This window comes from Trachypithecus francoisi, unplaced genomic scaffold (assembly GCF_009764315.1).
Source record: "Trachypithecus francoisi isolate TF-2019V2 unplaced genomic scaffold, Tfra_2.0 Lachesis_group11, whole genome shotgun sequence".
NCBI lineage: Eukaryota > Metazoa > Chordata > Mammalia > Primates > Cercopithecidae > Trachypithecus > Trachypithecus francoisi.
In genome coordinates this window covers 121,618,687-121,638,943 of record NW_022681456.1, presented here as the reverse complement: position 1 = coordinate 121,638,943, position 20,257 = coordinate 121,618,687, and the positions used below count along the sequence as shown (strand labels likewise).

Here is a 20,257-nt window from a genome sequence, read left to right as displayed (position 1 = left end):
TCCTGACTATACATCCATATATACATTTTTTCCTTAACAATCATGCTGGTCACACACCAAAAACAACTTAATGAAATTAAAAAAAAAATGTTACAGGCCACATTCTCTGACAATATTAGTAAGTCAAGAAAATCAGAAGGTAATGGGGTAATGGTAAAGGCAGCCAAAAGAATATTAACTACTCTGAGGTTGCAAAATTGATCCCTTGGATCAAAGAAATCACAAAGAAAAATCAGAACCATCTGTAAATAAAAGAGAAAGATGCTTCATATTAATACCTTCCAACACTGTGAAAGTTCTCCAGAGGAAGATGTTTAACATGAAATGCCTTCATTTTGAAACAAAAAACTAAATGTTCTAGCCAAAGAAACTAGGAAGACAGATAAAATGAAAACAAAAAGTAAAATGAATACAACAGAAAGACAGAATTTTTTAAAAATACAAAGGCTATTTTGGTAAGATTAAGAAAGACAAGAAAGAGAATCACACACAAAGCAGAGATTAAAAGCAGCATATGCAAATATCTCACAAAACTCTTTGGCAAAAAATTGGAAACCTAAAAGAAATGGATCATTTATTTCCAAAACCGCCCCAGAAGTGGCAAACTTTAACAGGGCAATTATTACAGAAGGGTTTCAGAAGGTGATAAAAACTATTACTACAAAAGGAACTAGGACGAGAAAGGTTCACAGCTCAGTTTTATTTAGCTATCCTTTATTCCAGTGTTGTTACTTTACCAATATGGAATGCCCTAGGGAAAGACTGAAAACTCCTCAATACATTAAATAAAGCCAGCATAACCTTAGTATCAAAAGTGATCAAGTTTTTAAAAAATAATAATACGGGCCAATCTTACTCATAAAAATAGATGAAAATATTCTAGGGCAACCCCCTTTGGGTCCCCTCCCTTTGTTGGGAGCTCTGTTTTCACTCTATTAGATCTTGCAACTGCACTCTCTTGTGGTCTGTGTTTGTTATGGCTCGAGCTGAGCTTTCGCTCGCCGTCCACCACTGCTGTTTGCCGCCATCCCAGACCCACTGTTGACTTCCACCCCTCTGGATCCGGCAGGGTGTCCGCTGTGCTCGTGATCCAGCAAGACACCCATTGCTACTCCCAACAGGGCCAAAGGCTTGCCATTGTTCCTTTACAGCTAAGTGCCCAGGTTCGTCCTCATCAAGCCGAACACTACCTGCTGAGTTCCACAGTTCTCTTCCGTGACCCACGGCTTCTAAAGGAGCTATAATACTCAAAGCATGGTCCAAGAATGTGGCTCCTCAGAAATATTGATGCTCCATTGTACAGGAGTTTTTCTAAAGGAAATCCCATTTTCACCACCCACACCCATTTGCCCTTGCACTTCAAGCCATACATTTCAATCCCTGTATCTTTAACCTCCTTGTTAAGTTTGTCTCTTCCAGAATCGAAGCTGTAAAACTACAAATGGTTCTTCAAATGGAGCCCCAAATGCAGTCCATGATTAAGATCTACTGTGGGCCGGGCGCGGTGGCTCAAGCCTGTAATCCCAGCACTTTGGGAGGCCGAGACGGGCGGATCACGAGGTCAGGAGATCGAGACCATCCTGGCTAATACGGTGAAACCCCGTCTCTACTAAAAAATACAAAAAACTAGCTGGGCGACGAGGCGGGCGCCTGTAGTCCCAGCTACTCGGGAGGCTGAGACAGGAGAATGGCGTGAACCCGGGAGGCGGAGCTTGCAGTGAGCTGAGAGCCGGCCACTGCACTCCAGCCTGGGCGGCAGAGCCAGACTCCGTCTCAAAAAAAAAAAAAAAAAAAGATCTACTGTGGACCCCTGGACCAGCCTGCTAGCCCATGCTCCGATGTTAATGACATCAAAGGCACCCCTCCCGAGGAAATCTCAACTGCACGACCCCATTACACCCCAATTCAGCAGGAAGCAGTTAATAGTGGTCATCGGCCAACCTCCCCAACAGCACTTGAGTTTTCTGCTGTTGTGAGGGGGACTGAGAGACAGGACTACCTGGATTTCCTAGGCCGACTAAGAATTCCTAAGCCTAGCTGGGAAGGTGACCACACCCACCTTTAAACACTGGTTTGTAACTCAGCTCACACCCGACCAATCAAGTAGTAAAAAGGGCTCACTAAAATACAAATTAGGCTAAAGCAGGAGGTAAAGAAATAGTCAAATCATCTATCGCCTGAGAGCACAGGGGGAGGGACAATGATCGGGATATAAACCCAGGCATTCGAGCAGGGAGCGACAACCCCTTTTGGTCCCCTTCCATTTTATGGGAGCTCTGTTTTCATTCTATTACATCTTGCCAACTGCAAATAATAATAATAATAATAATAATAATAAATCTAAATAAAAAATAAAAAAAAAACAAATTCAGTAATTTTTGAAAGAACAGTAAGCTATCCAAAGAAGGTTTATTTTAAAAATGCAAAGGGCAATTTTTAATTGCCTTCACCTCTCCCTCTCGTCTCAACCACCTGTGTTAACTGGGTTTACAGGCATGTGCCAGCATGCCAAGCTAATTTTTGTATTTTTTGTAGAGATACAGTTTTGCCGTGTTGCCCAGGCTGCTCTTGAACTCCTGAGCTCAAGGCCCACCTTGGCCTCCCAAAGAGATGGGATTACTGGCATGAGCCACTGCACCCGGCCAGAAAAATTATTTTTAACCTAAAAATGTATCAACATAATCCATCACACCAAGAAATTAAAGGTCTTAAGGACCCTCATTAGGATAGCTAAATAAAACTGAGCTGTGAACCTTTCTGGTCCTAAATTAAAGATGCCAAGATGGCACAGGATAAAATCTGACAATCATCCCTCCTAAAAACTCTAACACAATCTCTAATATAATCAACCTCCTTAAATATAATATCCTAAATAGCAAAACACTAAACCTATTTCAGAGGAAATCAGAAACTAGACAGAAATCACTGCAATCCTTATTGCTTAACACTATGCTGGAGGTTCTAAAGCAGTGGTTCTCAACTGGGGAGAATCTGGAAATTGTATGGTGGCGTTTCTGAGATCTGGGGTGGACATACTGGCATTTAGTAGTCATTGGTCAGAAATGCTATGCAAAAGACAAAATCTGCCCAAGTTAAAAGCAAGCAAATATAATGAAGAACAATACATATATAAGTAAACACAAATGATCAAATAAACTATGAAAAGATTCTCTCATCGTTCATGGTGAGAAAAATACAAAGTAAAATAGCCATAAGATAGCAAGTAATTCTCATCTGATGGGAAAAAAAAAAAATTACAAGTTGAAATGCAAAAAGTTATGGGCTTTTTAAAAAGTAATCTGGGCCAGGCGCGGTGGCTCACACCTGTAATCCCAACACTTTGGGAGGCCGAGGCGGGCGGATCACGAGGTCAGGAGATCGAGACCATCCTGACTAACACGGTGAAACCCCGTCTTGACAAAAAATACAAAAAATTAGCCAGGCATGGTTGCAGGCGCCTATAGTTCCAGCTACTCAGGAGGGTGAGGCAGGAGAATGGCGTGAACCTGGGAGGCGGATTAAAAAAAAAAGTAATCTGATTATTTATTTAGAGACAGAGTCTTGCTGTGTTGCCCAGGCTTGAGTGCAGTGGCATGACCTCAGCTCACTGCAACCTCCACCTCCCGGGTTCAAGTGATTCTCCTGCCTCAGCCTCCTGAGTAGCTGGGACTACAAGTGCCTGCCACCATGCCCGGCTTATTTTTGTATTTTTAGTAGAGATGGGATTTCACCATGTTGCCCATTGGTCTCAAACTCCTGACCTCAAGCGATCCTCCCACCTCAGCCTCCCAAAGTGCTGGGATTATGGCGTGAGTCACTGTGCCTGGCCATAAATTTTTTTAAATATGTATTTTGTTACAGCAATTCCAACCTTGATGAGACTTATCAAGACAAAAGCACCAGTATATAAAACAAAGCATATTCACAAGGATGTTTATAGTATTATTGCTCACAATAGTAAAACAATGAACACAAACTACAATTCAATTCTGACAAACAAGGTAGAGAGGCTCTTGCTCTATCAGATATCTACACATAGTACCAAAAGAATAAAGACTGGTATTCATAGAGAAAAAGCACGATACAATAGACTAAGTGACCTTGCAACAGACCCATGCACACGTGGAAATTAAATACATTACAAATTAGTAATAAACAGACTATTCAGTAAGTAGCATTCAGACAACCAGCTACCCATTTTGAAAAAAGAAAACAGGATCTCTTTCATCACGCTGAACAGCAAAATCAATTTCAGGTAGATTAATGTCCTAAACATGGAAAAGCTTTTTTTTTTTTTTTGAGACCGAGTCTGGCTCTGTCGCCCAGGCTGGAGTGCAGTGGCCGGATCTCAGCTCACTGCAAGCTCCGCCTCCCGGGTTTACGCCATTCTCCTGCCTCAGCCTCTGGAGTAGCTGGGACGACAGGCGCCCGCCACCTCGCCCGGCTAGTTTTTTTTGTATTTTTAGTAGAGACGGGGTTTCACCGTGTTAGCCAGGATGGTCTCGATCTGCTGACCTCGTGATCCGCCCGTCTTGGCCTCCCAAAGTGCTGGGATTACAGGCTTGAGCCACCACGTCTGGCCGGAAAAGCTTTTAGAAGACTGTATTCAAGAACTGAACATGACCAAAGGGTGGAGAAGAATTTCTTCAATTTAAAAATAGTAGAGAACGTAAAGAAATAGATGAATATGCTTGACATTAAAAGTGACAATTTTTGTCCATCAAAATCTGTAATCAAAAAAAGAAGAAATACCACAGACTGGGATGAAAATACTGTACTTATAATTCATATAACTGACAAAAGAATTTGAAGTCAGATTAGATAAATCTGGCCAGGTACAGTGGCTCACACCTATAATCACTGGACTCTGGGAGGCTGAGATGGGAGAATCGCCTGAAGCCAAGAGTTCAAGACTAGCCTGGGCAACACAGTGAGACCTCATCTCTATAAAAAATAAAATATTTTTATAAAGAAAAAAAGAAAAAGAGCCTGTAGATCAACACAAAAAAGGAAAAAAAAAATCTCAATTAAAAAAAGACACAAAGGACCTGCACAGGCAATTCATAGATGACATATTGGAATATGCACTTAAAAAAGTGAACAGATGCATAACCTCAACAGTGAGAGATAAATTAAAATAATGACATGACATAATTCACATTATTTTGGCAAAAGGCTTAATGTCTACCGACCTCACAGGTTGGCAAGAAGGTGGCACTATACGAAACAGTATTTGATGAGGAGAAATCCTAAGGTAGTATACTCACTTTGGAGAATCATTTGGCAATATCTAGTAGAGCTGAAGTTACTGTAATACACTACAACACAGAAATCCCACTTCTGGGTAAATGGGCTAACCCAGAAACACTCTTGACGATGTATCTAAGGATGAAGTTTTATAACACAAAATAATAACTAGTTTAGGAATATAGACAGAAGCACTGAAAGTACATTATAGGAAAGATAAATACCAAGTTCAGGATGTGGGGAAGAGAGAAGAAAATGATCAGAGAGAGTAAACAGATAACTATATTGACGGCTTATTTCTAAAGCTGGTTAATGGGTGCAAAGGAATCCTTTATACCTCTTTGTAAGCCTCACGGATCTCAAAACAACCTTGTTTGTTTTTTTTTGAGTCAGGGTCTTGCTGTGTCGCCCAGGCCAGAATGCAGCCTCCCAAGTGGCTGGGACCAGAGATGTGAATCATCACGTCTGGCTTAATTAATTTATTTTTTGTAGATATGGGGTCTCTCTACATTGTTCAGACTGGTCTCAAACCTCAGGGCTCAAGCCATTCTCTTGCCTTGGCATCCCAACGTGTTGAGTGGGGGATTACAGGACTGAGTCACAGCACCCGACCTCAAAACAAATTTAATAAAAAACGATTTACTTCTTAATATAAAACTAAGTTACTTTCTAAAGTTCTTTTTGCTTAAAGTATGAAGAGTAATTATTAATTAAATCTCAACGTAGTAAGGTAAAGGTGACCCAGAAAAGATGCCATTTAGCTGTCTTCTAGCTAGTCAGCATGATGTGTTATAATGAAAAATTAAAATGAGACATGAAGAGCTAATTCAAGGAGGCAGAAGTCATTTTTCAAGAACAGAAAGTAGGCTGGGCACGTGGCTCACACCTGGTGGCTCCCAGCAATTTGGGAGGCTGAGGTGAGTGGATCACTTGAGGCCAGGAGTTCAAGACCAGCCTGGGCAACATGGCGAAACCCCATCTCTACTGAAAATACAAAAATTAGCCCAGCATGGGGGTGCACACCTGTAGTCCCAGCTACTCAGGAGGCTGAGGCATGAGAATTGCTTGAACCTGGGAGGCAGAGGTTGCAGTAAGCCGAGATCACACCACTATACTCCAGCCTGGGTGGCAAAGCAAGATTCCATCAGAAAGAAGAAAATAGAAAGTAAAATTAATATAACCAATATCTTTCAAATCTTCACTGTGTTCTTACTCTATCATGTATTCTGAATAAGCCACCATCTTGAATTTCATGCTTATCAATATTTCACCTTTAGTTTTACTAAATGTCTGTATTTCCAACACTGCATTGTTTAGTTTTGCATATATTTAAATTTTATATAAATGAAATACATGTATTCTCTTCTTTGACTTGCCTTTTTAGATGAACATTATGTTTCTGAGATTCATCCATGTGGTTATAGATCTCAGAGAGATAAGTAGGGATGATATCACCTAGGGCCTGGTAGCCAGGGCAAGAACTTAAGATTTTTCTGGGAATGCAACTGGGGAGCTATTGGAGGAATTTTGTTTGTTTTTGTTTTTGAGACAGGCTGGAGTGTAGTGGTATTATCGTATGATCATGGCTCACTGTAGCCTCGACCTCCCAGGCTCAAGCAATCTTTCTGCCTTAGCTTCCTGAGTAGCTGGGACCACATGTGCATGCCACCATGCCCAGCTAATTTTTTTTTTTCTTTCTTTCTTTTTGAGACAGTCTCACTCTATCGCCCAGGCTAGAGTACAGTGGGGCAATCTTGACTCACTGTAACCTCTGCCTCCTGGTTCAAGAGATTCTCATGCCTCGGCCTCTCGAGTAGCTGGGACTAAACAGGCATGTGCCACTGCACCTGGTTAACTTTATATTTTTAGTAGAGATGGGGTTTCACCATATTAGCCAGGCTAGTCTTGAACTCCTGGCCTCAAGTGATCCATCCACCTTGGCCTATGAAAGTGCTGGAATTACAGGTTTGGGCCACCAAGCCTGGCCCCAGATAATTTATTTTTATATTTTGTAGAGATAGGGTCTTCCCCTCTATTACCCAGGCTAGTTTTGAACCTTGAGCTCAGGATGATCTTCCTGCCTCAGCCTCTCAAAGTGTTGGGATTACTAGTGTGAGCCATGGTGCCTAGCCCTATTAGAGGATTTTGAGCAAAAGTTGATTTGACTTGCAATGTAAAAGCATCCGTCATACCACTGTGGTGTTAGGAAGAGATTAGGAGGGAAGAGTAGAAGCAAGAGGACCCCTTAAGGGGCTACTATAGGTAATCCAAATAAGAAGACGGTATCAGGAGTGGAGACGGTAAAAAATGGTCAGATTTGGAAACATTCTGAGAGTAGAGATTTCAAAGGGTTCCTGACAATTTGAATATGAGGTATAAGAGAAGAAAGGGACCAGGATGTCTCTAAGGATTTGGGTCTAAATCAGAAAAACAGAGCTGTCATTAAGCAAGAGAGACAGGCTGGAAGTGGTGGCTCTCATCTATCATCCCACAAGTTTAGAAGGCCAACGCATGAGGATTGCTTGAGCCCAGGAGTTTGAAACCAGCCTGAGCAACATAGGGAGACCATATCTCTACAAAAAAATGTAAAAAATTAGCCCGGTGCGGTGTGTAGTGGCTCATGCCTGTAATTCCAGCACTCTGGGAGGCCAAGGCAGGCAGATCACCTGAGGTCAGAGGTTTGAGACCAGCCTGGCCAACATGGTGAAACCCTGTCTCTACTAAAAATAAAAAAATTAGCTGGGCGTGGTGGCAGGTGCCTGTAGTCCCAGCTACTCAGGAGGCTGAGGCAGGAGAATCGCTTGAACTCATGAGGTGGAGGCTGCAGTGAGGGAGCTGAGTGAGACTGTACTACTGCACTCCAGCCTGGGTGACAGAGTGAGGCTCTTGTTTCAAAAAATAAAAAATAAAATAATTAGCCGGGCATGGTGGCATGTGCCTGTGGTCTCGGCTACTTGAGAGGCTGAGGCAGGAGGATTGCTTCAGCCTAGGAGGTTGAAGCTGTAGTGAGCTGTGATCCCGCCACTGCACTCCAGCTTGGGTGACAGGCAAGACCCCATCATTCACTCACTCATACATACATAAGAACAAAATGATAAGGAGATAACTACAGGTAGAACACATTGTAAGGATTTCAGTTTTGGAGATACTGAGTAAGCAATTCCGTATATAAACCTGGAGTTGGAGCAGGGAAAAAAGTCTAAACTGGAGACAGAAATTTGGAAATAATAAACATACAAATGGTATTTAAAGTCATGAGCTGTACAAGATTACTAAGAAAGTGATATAAACAGAGGAGGAAAAAACCCAAAGCCTAAGCTCTGATGTACCTGAACAATAAGAGATCTGAGAAAATACATATTTAAGAAAATCAAAATCAGCAATCTTATTTGGACCAATGGGTAAAATGTGTTAAGACATCTTATAGGAACTCCGATTATATACAAAATAAGTATATCACCAAAGAGGGAATCTCTAACTCCTGTCAGACATCCAATACATGTGTAAACTGGGTTACAAATTGAGAATGGGTGAAGGCAGATTTAATATGATTCAGTGAAACAATTATATTACTAGAAAAATAACTCGAGTTTAATTACATTGATGGCATGTGTAAAAATCGTATTTACATGTAAAAGAAAACACGTTTTTCAGCTTATTAAGAAAGTCTATAGTTACACACAAATGAATACTCACTGGACAAGTTATAATGTCACTCTATATACTAGAAAGATATTTGCATTATTTTTACCTAATGAGCAGTTGCTTTGCATTCTCCCATCTGTTGAACAACGTAACATGGTGCCAACCACACGGCCTCCCACGACAATGACACGTACATCCCGTCCATGAGACTCTTTAACATACTTCTGGAACAGGTATGGTGCTTCATGGCGAATAAGATGGCTTAGATCAGCCAGATGGTGCTTATCTCGAGCCAAGAAAACAGCTTTACCTACGATTGAAAAGAATAAAAATACACGTTAAGTCATCAATTGCGGGCAGATGATACCTATTATCTGAATCTTCTTTTATCACAATCTGCTGTTTCAGAACCAATTACACTTTATTTTTTTCTTAAGTTTTCCTTGTTAGAACTGTTTTAACAGTGAAATAATACAAAAATATATAAAGACAAGGTAAATAATCTCCTTTTACCACTCCCGAAACTCTTTCATGATAAACTAAAATTTATTTTGATATATGTTGTGAGGCAGGGGTCTAGATTTGTATTTCTCCAGGTTAGCCAATAATGTCAACCTTATTCACTAGCAAAACCTTTTCTCTCTGAATTAAAACATATGTGATATATTATTATACAATATACTAATATACTATATTAGGATATAGTAATATAGCAGTATGTTACCTCAATTTATTTCTGAATTCTCTAGCCTGTTCCACTGCTCTATTTGTCTATTTTTGTGCCAACGGAAGTGGCTGTTTTAGATATATGGTTCTAAATTCCTCCCATGGTGGGGAAGGGAAAGGAGGGATACCGAATCTATGTCACTTCTGGCTGAATCTAGGAGGGCTTGTGATTGCTCCAAACAAGAGAATAGAGCAGAATTAATTCTATTATGACTTATGAAGGTAGACCATAAACGGTCATACAGCTTCTTTGTTCACTTTAGCATTCACCGTAGGAGGCCTGAGACTCTTGGCTGCCCTACTGGAGAAGCCAAATATAAAGAATCCAGTCAACAGTTCCAGCTGAACTCTGATCCAGCCATCCCTGCCAAAACACAAAATATGTCACTGTACTCAGATTGATGTATCATTTTATGCCTTAAAATTCTATCTTAGGCTGGGCGCAGCGGCTCATGCCTGTAATACCAACACTTGGGGAGGCCGAGGCAGGTGGATCACCAGAGGTCAGGAGTTCAAGACCAGTCTGGCTAACATGATGAAACCCTGTCTCTACTAAAAATACAAAAAACAAAGTAGCTGGGCATGGTGGCGGATGCCTGTAATGCCAGCTACTTGGGAGGCTGAGGCAGGAGAATTGCTTGAACCTGGGAGACAGAGGTTGCAGTGAGCTGAGATCACGCCACTGCGCTCCAGACTGGGCAACAAGAGCAAAATTCATCTTATTTAAAAAAAAAAAAAAAAAAGTCTACCTTAATCCAAAATCATTAAGATATTTTCATATGACATCTTATAAAGTGTTAATAGTTTTACCTTATTCATTTAAGTCTTCAAACTATATATCTTTAGAGGGGGATGACTGGAGTTAGTGATCTAAGGTCTTATACTGTTTCTTTGCATTTTTTTTAGACAGAGTCTGGCTCTACAGCCCAGGTTGGAGTTCAGTGGCATGATCTCAGCTCACTGCAACCTCTCCCTCCCAGGTTCAAGCTACTTTCCTGCCTCAGCCTCATGAGTAGCTGGGATTACAGGCGTATGCCACCACATTTGGCTAATTTTTGTATTTTTAGTAGAGGCGAGGTTTCGTCACATTGGACAGCTGGTCTTGATCTCCTGACCTCAGGTGATCCACCTGTCTTAGCCTCCCAAAGTGCTGGGATTACGGGTGGTCCTTATATTATTGAGGAAGATACAGACAGGTCTAACTTGAGACTCAGTCTAAGTATGTATGTTAAAATCTCTAGGTAACCACTAATCAGAAATAGCTTTTAGCCAAACTGAACAGCTTAGTAGCCTTCTGTATGTCTGAGGTATCATGCACCTAACAATTTCTCTCTAATTATTCTTCAAAGTCACTCATATTAATAAGCAAGAATAGTTTCAAAACTATATACCTTACCAACAACTCATACACACCTCTATGACCCCGCGTATTCTTTACTACCATTGGGAACTCCAGTACTTCTGCTTCATCAATCATTTTAGCAAAATTTTCATGGCCACCTGGTTTGAGCAATAAAAAAATTTAAGAGAAACACAGCAGCAGAAGTGTTTTGTGATCAATTTTATCTACACTAAAGACAACCAACAGCACAAGGAAGTTGAAGGTAAGAGCCTGATGGCTATCTTTTTTTTCTTGGAGAAAGTATGTATAAGTTGAAAATATAACTGAATATCAGTTTAAAACAATACCTTGTAAAACAAATAATAGCTCCCTTAACCTATACATATTCTGATATCTAACTTAAGTATCTTTCAGCTAAACAGAGTTTCCTAATTCTATGCCATTTCTCATGTTTTTATCCTTATTATTCTCCCACACAAATAATAGAAGCCCCAAGATTTACTTTAATATATTCAATTCCCTGCTTGGATTAAGAAACTGAAAAATTAGTTGGTTAAGATCTATCCAAGGTTGAAGAGATGCTGCACACACTGACACACCCCTCTTTATTATCAACAAACACACACACACCAATTTTTCTTATCTCCATTATTAATCAGAGTTCTTTCTACACTGGGGTAACTCAGCATCCTGGGTTAAGTCTCCTTTCTCACTCTTTTTATTGACCAAAAACAAATGACACAGTAACAAAATTAGAGCAAAAATAGACTGTAGCTACAAAAATCAGCACGATGAGAGAGAAAAGTTGAGACAGGATAAAGTTCATTAAACAAGTGAAATACGAGAAATTTGTAGCTTTGCAAAATTATGATGACTTGGTCACCAAATTTTAATCCTTCATCAATAGAACAAAGGTAATACTTGTTAATTTGGTTAGCCTTTTTACCCTTCTTTCCATTCTCATAAAATCAACATTGTACAATGTTATAAACTATTAATATCCCCAAAGCATTAAAAACACAGAATTCTCAACTTCCATTAATTCTGTCTCTTCCTACGCAATTGCTAAAAACGGAAACCGTGTCCACGCATGCCATATAGCCTTGGTGGGGGTTGGGAGGGGAAGAGTTCCTTTCTTTAAAATATTAACAATAAGGAGAGGACAAGGGTTCCTTTGTAAAGCCTCATTAAATCTCCAAGCATTCTACTGGATATTTATTTGAAGAAACACCTTTATGGAAAACTCTGCACTAATTTAAGTTTGGTCTTTTCCAAACAAGAGAATTAAAGGCAGGAAATACATTAGCAAAACGTTGTTTAGAGCAGTGCTACTCAGAATGTGGTCCTGCAACCTGTGCCTGTATAGGACTTGTTCACTACTGTTATGTGGTCAGATAAATACAAAAGGGTAGGCAGCAGAAGCTTTTATAGCAATCTGGCACTGCTGTGATCGTTTTATTATATTTTACAGAAGTATTAATCTACCACAGATTGATCTTTAAAAAAAAAAAGCCCTTTTACCAGAAGTTTGAAAGCATTGCTTTAAAGCAACCTACTAAAGTGTTACTTTCTTTAAAAACATTAAAATATTTGAGTTATCAAAATGGTAATGAAGAAAACGAAAAATTAATGTCATAAAATTCTATTATCTTTTACCACAGAGGTTGGCAAACTAAGGCCTACGGGTCAAATTTGACCTATTGGCTGTTTTTATAATAAAGTTTCATTGGAACAAAACTACTCATTTGTGTAAGCATTGTCTACAGCAGCTTTCATGCTACAACAGCATTACTGAGGGTTACCAGAGAACTCATGGCTTGTAAAACCTAAAATACTTTTAATCTTGAAAGTTTGTTAACCCTATTTTCCCCCATAATATGAAACAAATCTTAAGATAAGATGTGTAATTAGCCTGTCCAGTGTGTTAAAACTGAAAGTCACTTCTATAAGATGTTCTTTCATGTTTGTAAATTTATCCCATTAAACTATCAGTGGTTAATAGTTAGGCTATGCATGCTCTTTAGTAGGCTCACCATAAGAGAAAGTATCTGGCAGAGGAACACCATGGCCAGCTAACTCTTGAAATGTCCAGAACTTATTAACGCAGTTCAGGATGGCTTGAGGTCGGTTCATTAACCGGCATCCCATCTTCTCTAGATGGCGCAGAACAGTGATGTCACTATCACTCTGCACCCAAGGGGTTGGTACTCTGACTACCACCACTTGTGGGTAGGCAGTGATTAGCTCTCCATTGATCCGCAGACCTGAAATACATAAAACAAGGCCAAAACCATTAGAGGGAAATATACAATAAAATACAGAAATAGTAATATGCCATAGAGGAACAGTAATATGCCAAAGTTTGGATCATAAAACGAAATGTACTATTTTGTTAATATTAAACTGGGATCGAGATATTCCTCTGTAAGAAAAAAGAAAATTTAATTAGAAAAATCTCTGGTTAAAGAAATTATAGTACACACTACAATGAATTACCACATAGCCATTAAAAAGAATGTCGTAAACATGTATGTTCAGAGATGAACAAATGCCCAGATACATAATGTTGAGTTTTTATTTTAAAGGGCAAATCTGAGAAAAGGTTTTATTTGTGCATACACATAAAAAATACCTATATGGGCCGGGTGCGGTGGCTCACACCTATAATCCCAACACTTTGGGATGCCAAGGCGGGCAGATCACGAGGTCAAGAGATCGAGGCCATCCTGGCCAACATGGTGAAACCCCAACTCTACTAAAAATACAAAAACTAACTAACTGGGTGTGGTGGCAGGTGTCTCTAATCTCAGTTACTTGGGAGGCTGAGGCAGGAGAATCACTTGAACCAGGGAGATGGGGGTTGCAGTGACCCGAGATCACACCACCACACTCCAGCACGGTGACACAGAGAGACTCAAAAAAAAAAAAAAAAAAAATTCTAAGCGGTTTAACAATTTAACTGGCTTCCTCTGAATGCGACTGGGTGGCAAGGCAGGAAGAGGAAGGTTGAAGAGAAAATTTTAATATTGTGCTCCATGCAATTCTCTACATTATGTTTTGTATGCTTTTTAAAAAAGTGAGAACATGTGTCTCTATAATGAAAAAAGAAAACAATTAAGAGAAATGTTTCTTGAATATTTACCCAATTCCATTCCACTTAGGGAGACCCCAAATAATACACAAACAAGGTATTTATGTGAGTTGCTTCTTTTTTTGAGACAAAGTCTCACTGTCACCTAGGCTGGAGTGCAGTGGCTGGTCTCAGCTCACTGCAACTTCCGCTTCCTGGGTTCAAGCAATTCTCCTACCCCAGCCTCCCAAGTGGCTGGGACTACAGGCGTCTGCCACTACGCCTGGCTTTTTTGTATTTTTAGTAGAGACGGAGTTTCACCATGTTAGCCAGGATGGTCTCACACTCCTGACCTAGTGATCCACCTGCCTAGGCCTCCCAAAATGCTTACAGGCATGAGCCACCGCACCTGCCCCGAGTTGCTTCTTAAACTCTATTTTCATTTAAAAAATATATATTATATATATATATATAATATATATATAGTGTATATATAAATTTTATGTGTATATATATGCATACACACACACACACACACACACACACACACACACACACGAGTAATCCCACCTTGTCTGTGGGGAACGTTTCAAAACCCTCAATGGATGCTTGGAACTGTGGAAAGCCTAAACTGAGAACTATATATACTGTGCTTTTTCCTATACACACATACCTGTGATAAAGTTTAATTTATAAATTAGGCACAGTAAGAAATAGTAACTAGTAATAAAAATGGACAATTATAACAATTACTGTAATAAGAGTTACGTAAATGTGGTCCCTTTCTCTCAAAATCTTATTATATTGTACCATGGGTAACTAAAAACAGCATGCAAAACCATGGGAAGCAAAACTGTGGCTAGGGAGGACTACTACACTTGTTTAAAACATTCAAACACAAAAATACAGAACATATTCACCTTCCATACAACATTCGAGGTACTTAAGGTTATTAGTACGTATCTTCCCTACTGTCATCTAAGTATACAGAAACATATATAGATATAAAATCACTTAAAATTATTGGCTGGGAGTGGCGGCTCATACCTGTAATCCTAGCACTTTGGGAGGCAGAGGCGGGTGTATCACCTGAGGTTGGGAGTTCGAGACCAGCCTGGCCAACATGGTGAAACCCCCATCTCTACTAAAAATACAAAAATTAGCCAGGTGTGGTGGTGCATGCCTGTAATCTCAGCTACTCGGGAGGCTAAGGCTGGAGAATTTCTTGAACCCAGGAGGCGGAGGTTGCGGTGAGCTGAGAGTGCGCCACTGCACTCCAGCCTGGACAATAGAGTGAGACTCTATCTCAAAAAAAAAAAAAAAAAAATCAGAGACATCTTTCTGTATCAGAGCATATATAGCTTTATTTCAATACTTTAGGTGGGCTGAATGGATTACATTTTATAGATACACCATATGATCAATTCCTTACTAATAACTGATATTCGGCCGGGCGCGGTGGCTCAAGCCTGTAATCCCAGCACTTTGGGAGGCCAAGGCGGGTGGATCACGAGGTCAGATCGAGACCATCCTGGCTAACAATGTGAAACCCTGTCTCTACTAAAAATACAAAAAATTAGCCAGGCGCGGTGGCGGGCGCCTGTAGTCCCAGCTAGTCAGGAAGCTGAGGCAGGAGAATGGCGTGAACCCGGGGGGCAGAGCTTGCAGTGAGACGAGATTGTGCCACTGCACTCCAGCCTGGGGCACAGAGCAAGACACCGTATCAAAAAATAATAATAAATAACTGATATTCATCCAGTAAATATTAAGTACTATGTGTCAGATTCTTTTCTATATGGTCAAAATAGATTGATAAATAAGATAAGGTCCTTGCTTTCAAGAAGCTTTCTAGTGGGAGACAGACACTATATTAATTTTTATGGTATTAACTTTTAAATACGGTAGTAGTTCTGATGGAAGAAAAATCAGGGAGGTAGAATTAATGGCAAAATTAAGGCACGAACCATGAGCCTTGTGTGTGTGTTTAAAAAAAAGAGAAAGGACAATTCAAATCTAAGGCAGAGCACAAATCACAGGGCAAAAATGTTAACAATATGTGTGTGTGTCTCTGCGACTTGTATGGATGTACAGTAAAAGATATGGCTGGTCAGGTAAAGTGTGAAATATGCAAAGCCATATGTTCTGAACTAAAGAATTTATATCTGTTCTGATTAGGAATTGAGAGTCTGTGCTGGATATTGCCTGCTGATAGTCCATGTCATCCCATCTTTTAATTATTCCCCTGTATGTATAGCAGGGAATAGAAGCATTTTCCATATACTCCTCTGCCAACAGAATTCCATCTTGAGAATCTACCAACAAGATGACAATTATACGAAATTTTGGCCAGGCCTGGTGGCTTACTCTGTAATCCCAGCACTCTGGGAGACAGCAGGAAGAGGACTGCTTGAGACCAAGAGTTCGAAACTAGCCTAGGCAACATGAGATCTTCATCTCTACAAAAAAATACTTAAAAAAATTAGCCTGGTGTGGTTGTGTGTATCTGTAGCCCTAGTTACTCAGAAGGCTGAGGTAGGAGGATAATTTGAGTCCAGGAGTTTAAGACTGCAGTGACCTATGATCAACCTGGATGACAAAGACCCTGACCCTAAAAGGGAAAAAACTTTTTTTGAAGGTGAAAAAAGTAGAAATTATTCTCCAGGAGCACCCATGGATAGGTATGTCGTCATCAGCAGATGTGAGGTTTGCTTGTGGCTAACACCATTCTCCTCACAATCATTTGCTACAAGCATATTGATATTTTTTTCTTTTCTCTTTTTTTTTTTTTTTGAGACAGAGTCTCACTCTGTCACCCAGGCTGGAGTGCAGTGGCACGATCTTGGCTCACTGCAACCTCCGCCTCCTGGGTTCAAGCGATTCTCCTGCCTCAGTCTCCTGAGTAGCTTGGACTACAGGCATGCACCACCACGCCCCGCTACTTTTTGTATTTTTTAGAGATGGAGTTTCACCATGTTGGCCAGGCTGGTCTCGAACTCCTGACCTCAGGTAGAGGATCTGCCCACCTCAGCCTCCCAAAGTGCTGGGATTACAGGCATGAGCTACTGCTCCCGGCCCTTGATATCATTTCTTAGGCTTTAGCAGTGACTTGCCTAGATAAGCAAATCTAAAGAACATTCTAAAAATTGAAAAAAGCCTTGGCGCCAGTTTGAGGATGAAAAATTTTGAGATAAGGATACAGAGAATGGAAATGTTAAGAAGCGAAGCTGGTTTGGGGCAGAAGATGTCAGATTTGGATCTAGATAGGAAAGACTTTGGTAATGACATAAGGATTTTAAAGTAGAATTACTGTACTTGAAATGTAGAGTGGAACTATACATATACGTACACAGTCATATTGGTGGAGTGAAAGCTGTATATTCATATTTAAATATTAATTTATGGGGCCAGGCACAGTGGCTCATGTCTGTAATCCCAGCACTTTAGGACGCCGAGGTGGGTGGATCACCTGAGGTCAGGAGTTCGAGACCAGTCTGGCCAACATGGTGAAACCCTGTCTCTACTAAAAATAGAAAAATTAGCCAGGCATGGTGGCAGGCGTCTGTAATCCCAGCTACTCGAGAGGCTGGGGCAGGAGAATCGCTTGTACCTAGGAGGCGGAGGTTGCAGTGCACTGAGATCAAGCCACTGCACTCCAGCCTCGGTGACAGAGTGAAATTCCTTGTCAAAAAAAAAAAAAAAAAAGAGCTGGCGCAGTGGCTCACACCTGTAATCCCAGCACTTTGGGAGGCTGAGGCGGGCAGATCACCTGAGGTCAGGAGTTCAAGACCAGCCTGACCAACATGGAGAAACCCCATCTCTACTAAAAATACAAAAATTAGCCAGGCATGGTGGCTCATGCATAAAATCCCAGCCACTTGGGAGGCTGAGGCAGAAGAATCGCTTGAATCAGGGAGGCGGAGGTTGCAGTGAGCAGAGATTATGCCATTACATTCCAGCCTGGGCAACAAGAGTAAAACTCCATTTCAAAAAAAAAAAAAAAAATTCACTTATGGGAATCAGCCTGAGAATAGCTAAAGAAACAAGAATATGTTAAGTTGAAAATATGAAAGTAAAAAAGAGACACCAAGGACCTCAATAAGAGCCAGGGTAAAACTTAAAGGGAAAAAGTCAGTTAAAAAAAAAAAAAATAGCAAGGCCAGCCACAGTGGCTCATGCCTATAATCCCGGCCCTTTAGGAAGCTGAAGTGGGCAAATCACTTGAGGTCAGGAGTTCAAGACTAGTTGGCCAACATAGCAAACCCGTCTCTACTAAAAATACAAAAATTACACAAGGACGGAAAACCAAACACTACATATTCTCACTCACAGGTGGGAGTTGAACAATGAGAACACATGGACACAGGGCGGGGAACATCAAACATTGGGGCTTGTCGTGGGGTGGGGAGCTGGGGGAGGGATAGCATTAGGAGAAATACTTAATGTAAATGACCAGTTGATGGGTGCAGCAAACCAACGTGGCACATGCATACCTATGTAACAAATCTGCACGTTGACACATGTACCCTAGAACTTTAAGTACAATAATAAAAAAAAAAAAGAAAGAACTATCTTTAAAAAATACAAAAATTAGGCATGGTGGCATACACCTGTAATTCTAACTACTTGGGAGGTGCAGGCTGAAGTGAGCAGAGATTGTGCCACTGCACTCCATACTAAGCAACAGAGCGAGACTCCGTCTCAAAAAAATAAAAAAATTAAAAAGTTTAAAAAACCAGCAAAATCTAGAATTATTAAACAGTATTATAAAAAATAAGAAAATCAGGACAGAACAACTAAAACCATTAAATGAAAGAAACAAAGCAAGCTTTGAGAAAAGCTTGAGTTATGAGGAAGACAATGTAAACTGTCAAGAAAAATTTCAACCATTATTACCCTATCATTATGCTAACCTGGAAATAACTTTTGCTCTTTTTAAAAAATGGGATAAAGACGCAAAAAACTGTTCCACTCTCCAGTATAAACAGTCTATCTGTTGCCACTGGAAAATGGGAGTGCTCTAACCCAAAGTATAGTTGCATCTGCACAGTGCACTATGGGGGTATTAGTGAGGATGGAAAGAAATTCAATGCCTCCTCTAACAAATACCTGATGTTATTCTAGGAAAGCAGAAGGGATCCAAGGCTGGAAAGATGAATGTGAGCCAAAAAGGCAAAGTGACATCTCTTAGGATTCTGCCTTATGAGCTACTGATCTCTTGAGCGCTGACCAAATATCACTCATGCCTTTGATGCAGAGCTTGTAAATGTATATAAGAGAATGGTTTCTTCCCTCAGACCCATGTTATTTAGTAAACAGAAGCATATAGTTGTTTGAAGAACTTTACCCACGATTCCATTACTCACTGTAAAAACATGTATTCCAACTGAATGTGCTTTGTTTTTAACCCCATCTCCTCTAACATATATTGTTTTTTTAATAAGCATCTTAAATCCCAACTTATAAAATTTTTCATCTAGCTTGTTGACTTAATACTGAAATTAAGATTTTGGTACAAATATTTTAGATATAAGTTTTGGATCAAGTGTATAATAAAGTGCTAACGTAACAATAAGGTTAATAAGTTAACCCTAGAACAGCAATGGGGTGGGGAAGCAATCTTTCTTCCTTTTTTATTAGGATATAAAAGGTATTGTGTATTAAAAGATGCTTTTGTCAGATTGATAGTGTTAAGGGCTGATTATGCTCCAGTCTGAATGGTAACAATCTCTCCTTCCCCATAATTAAATGGGGGAACTTCTCAGATGACCTACTATAAACTTCTGTGTTTTGAAGGCAGAGTTTGGCTATACTCTTTTTTTTTTTTTTTTTTTTTTTTGAGACGGAGTCTCGCTCTGTCCCCCGAGCTGGAGTGCAGTGGCCGGATCTCAGCTCACTGCAAGCTCCGCCTCCCGGGTTCACACCATTCTCGTGCCTCAGCCTCCCAAGTAGCTGGGACCACAGGCGCCCGCCACCTCGCCCGGCTAGTTTTTTGTACTTTTTAGTAGAGACGGGGTTTCACTGTGTTAGCCAGGATGGTCTCGATCTCCTGACCTTGTGATCCGCCCGCCTCGGCCTCCCAAAGTGCTGGGATTACAGGCTTGAGCCACCACGCCCGGCCTATACTCTTAATAATAGTAAGTACTAGTGGTTTTCTTCCCAGGAATCGAGGAACAGAAAAATGGCAGCCTCTTCATTACTGATATTTACTTTTATTCCATCCTTGAGCA

The 20,257-nt window shown here is 40.4% G+C and overlaps 1 protein-coding gene across 8 annotated transcripts in view; it reads right to left on the bottom strand.

Moving 5' to 3' along the window:
• RIMKLB (ribosomal modification protein rimK like family member B) overlaps positions 1-20,257 on the bottom strand; it is a 94,218-nt gene that overhangs the window by 15,140 nt on the left and 58,821 nt on the right. For all 8 annotated transcript variants that reach the window (XM_033222885.1, XM_033222886.1, XM_033222883.1 and 5 more), the window contains 3 exons: positions 12,994-13,224; positions 11,032-11,118; positions 8,999-9,202 (listed from right to left, as the gene is read on the bottom strand). In XM_033222885.1, coding sequence (XP_033078776.1) covers positions 8,999-9,202; positions 11,032-11,118; positions 12,994-13,224 — 522 coding nt within the window. The remainder of the gene's footprint in view (positions 1-8,998; positions 9,203-11,031; positions 11,119-12,993; positions 13,225-20,257) is intronic.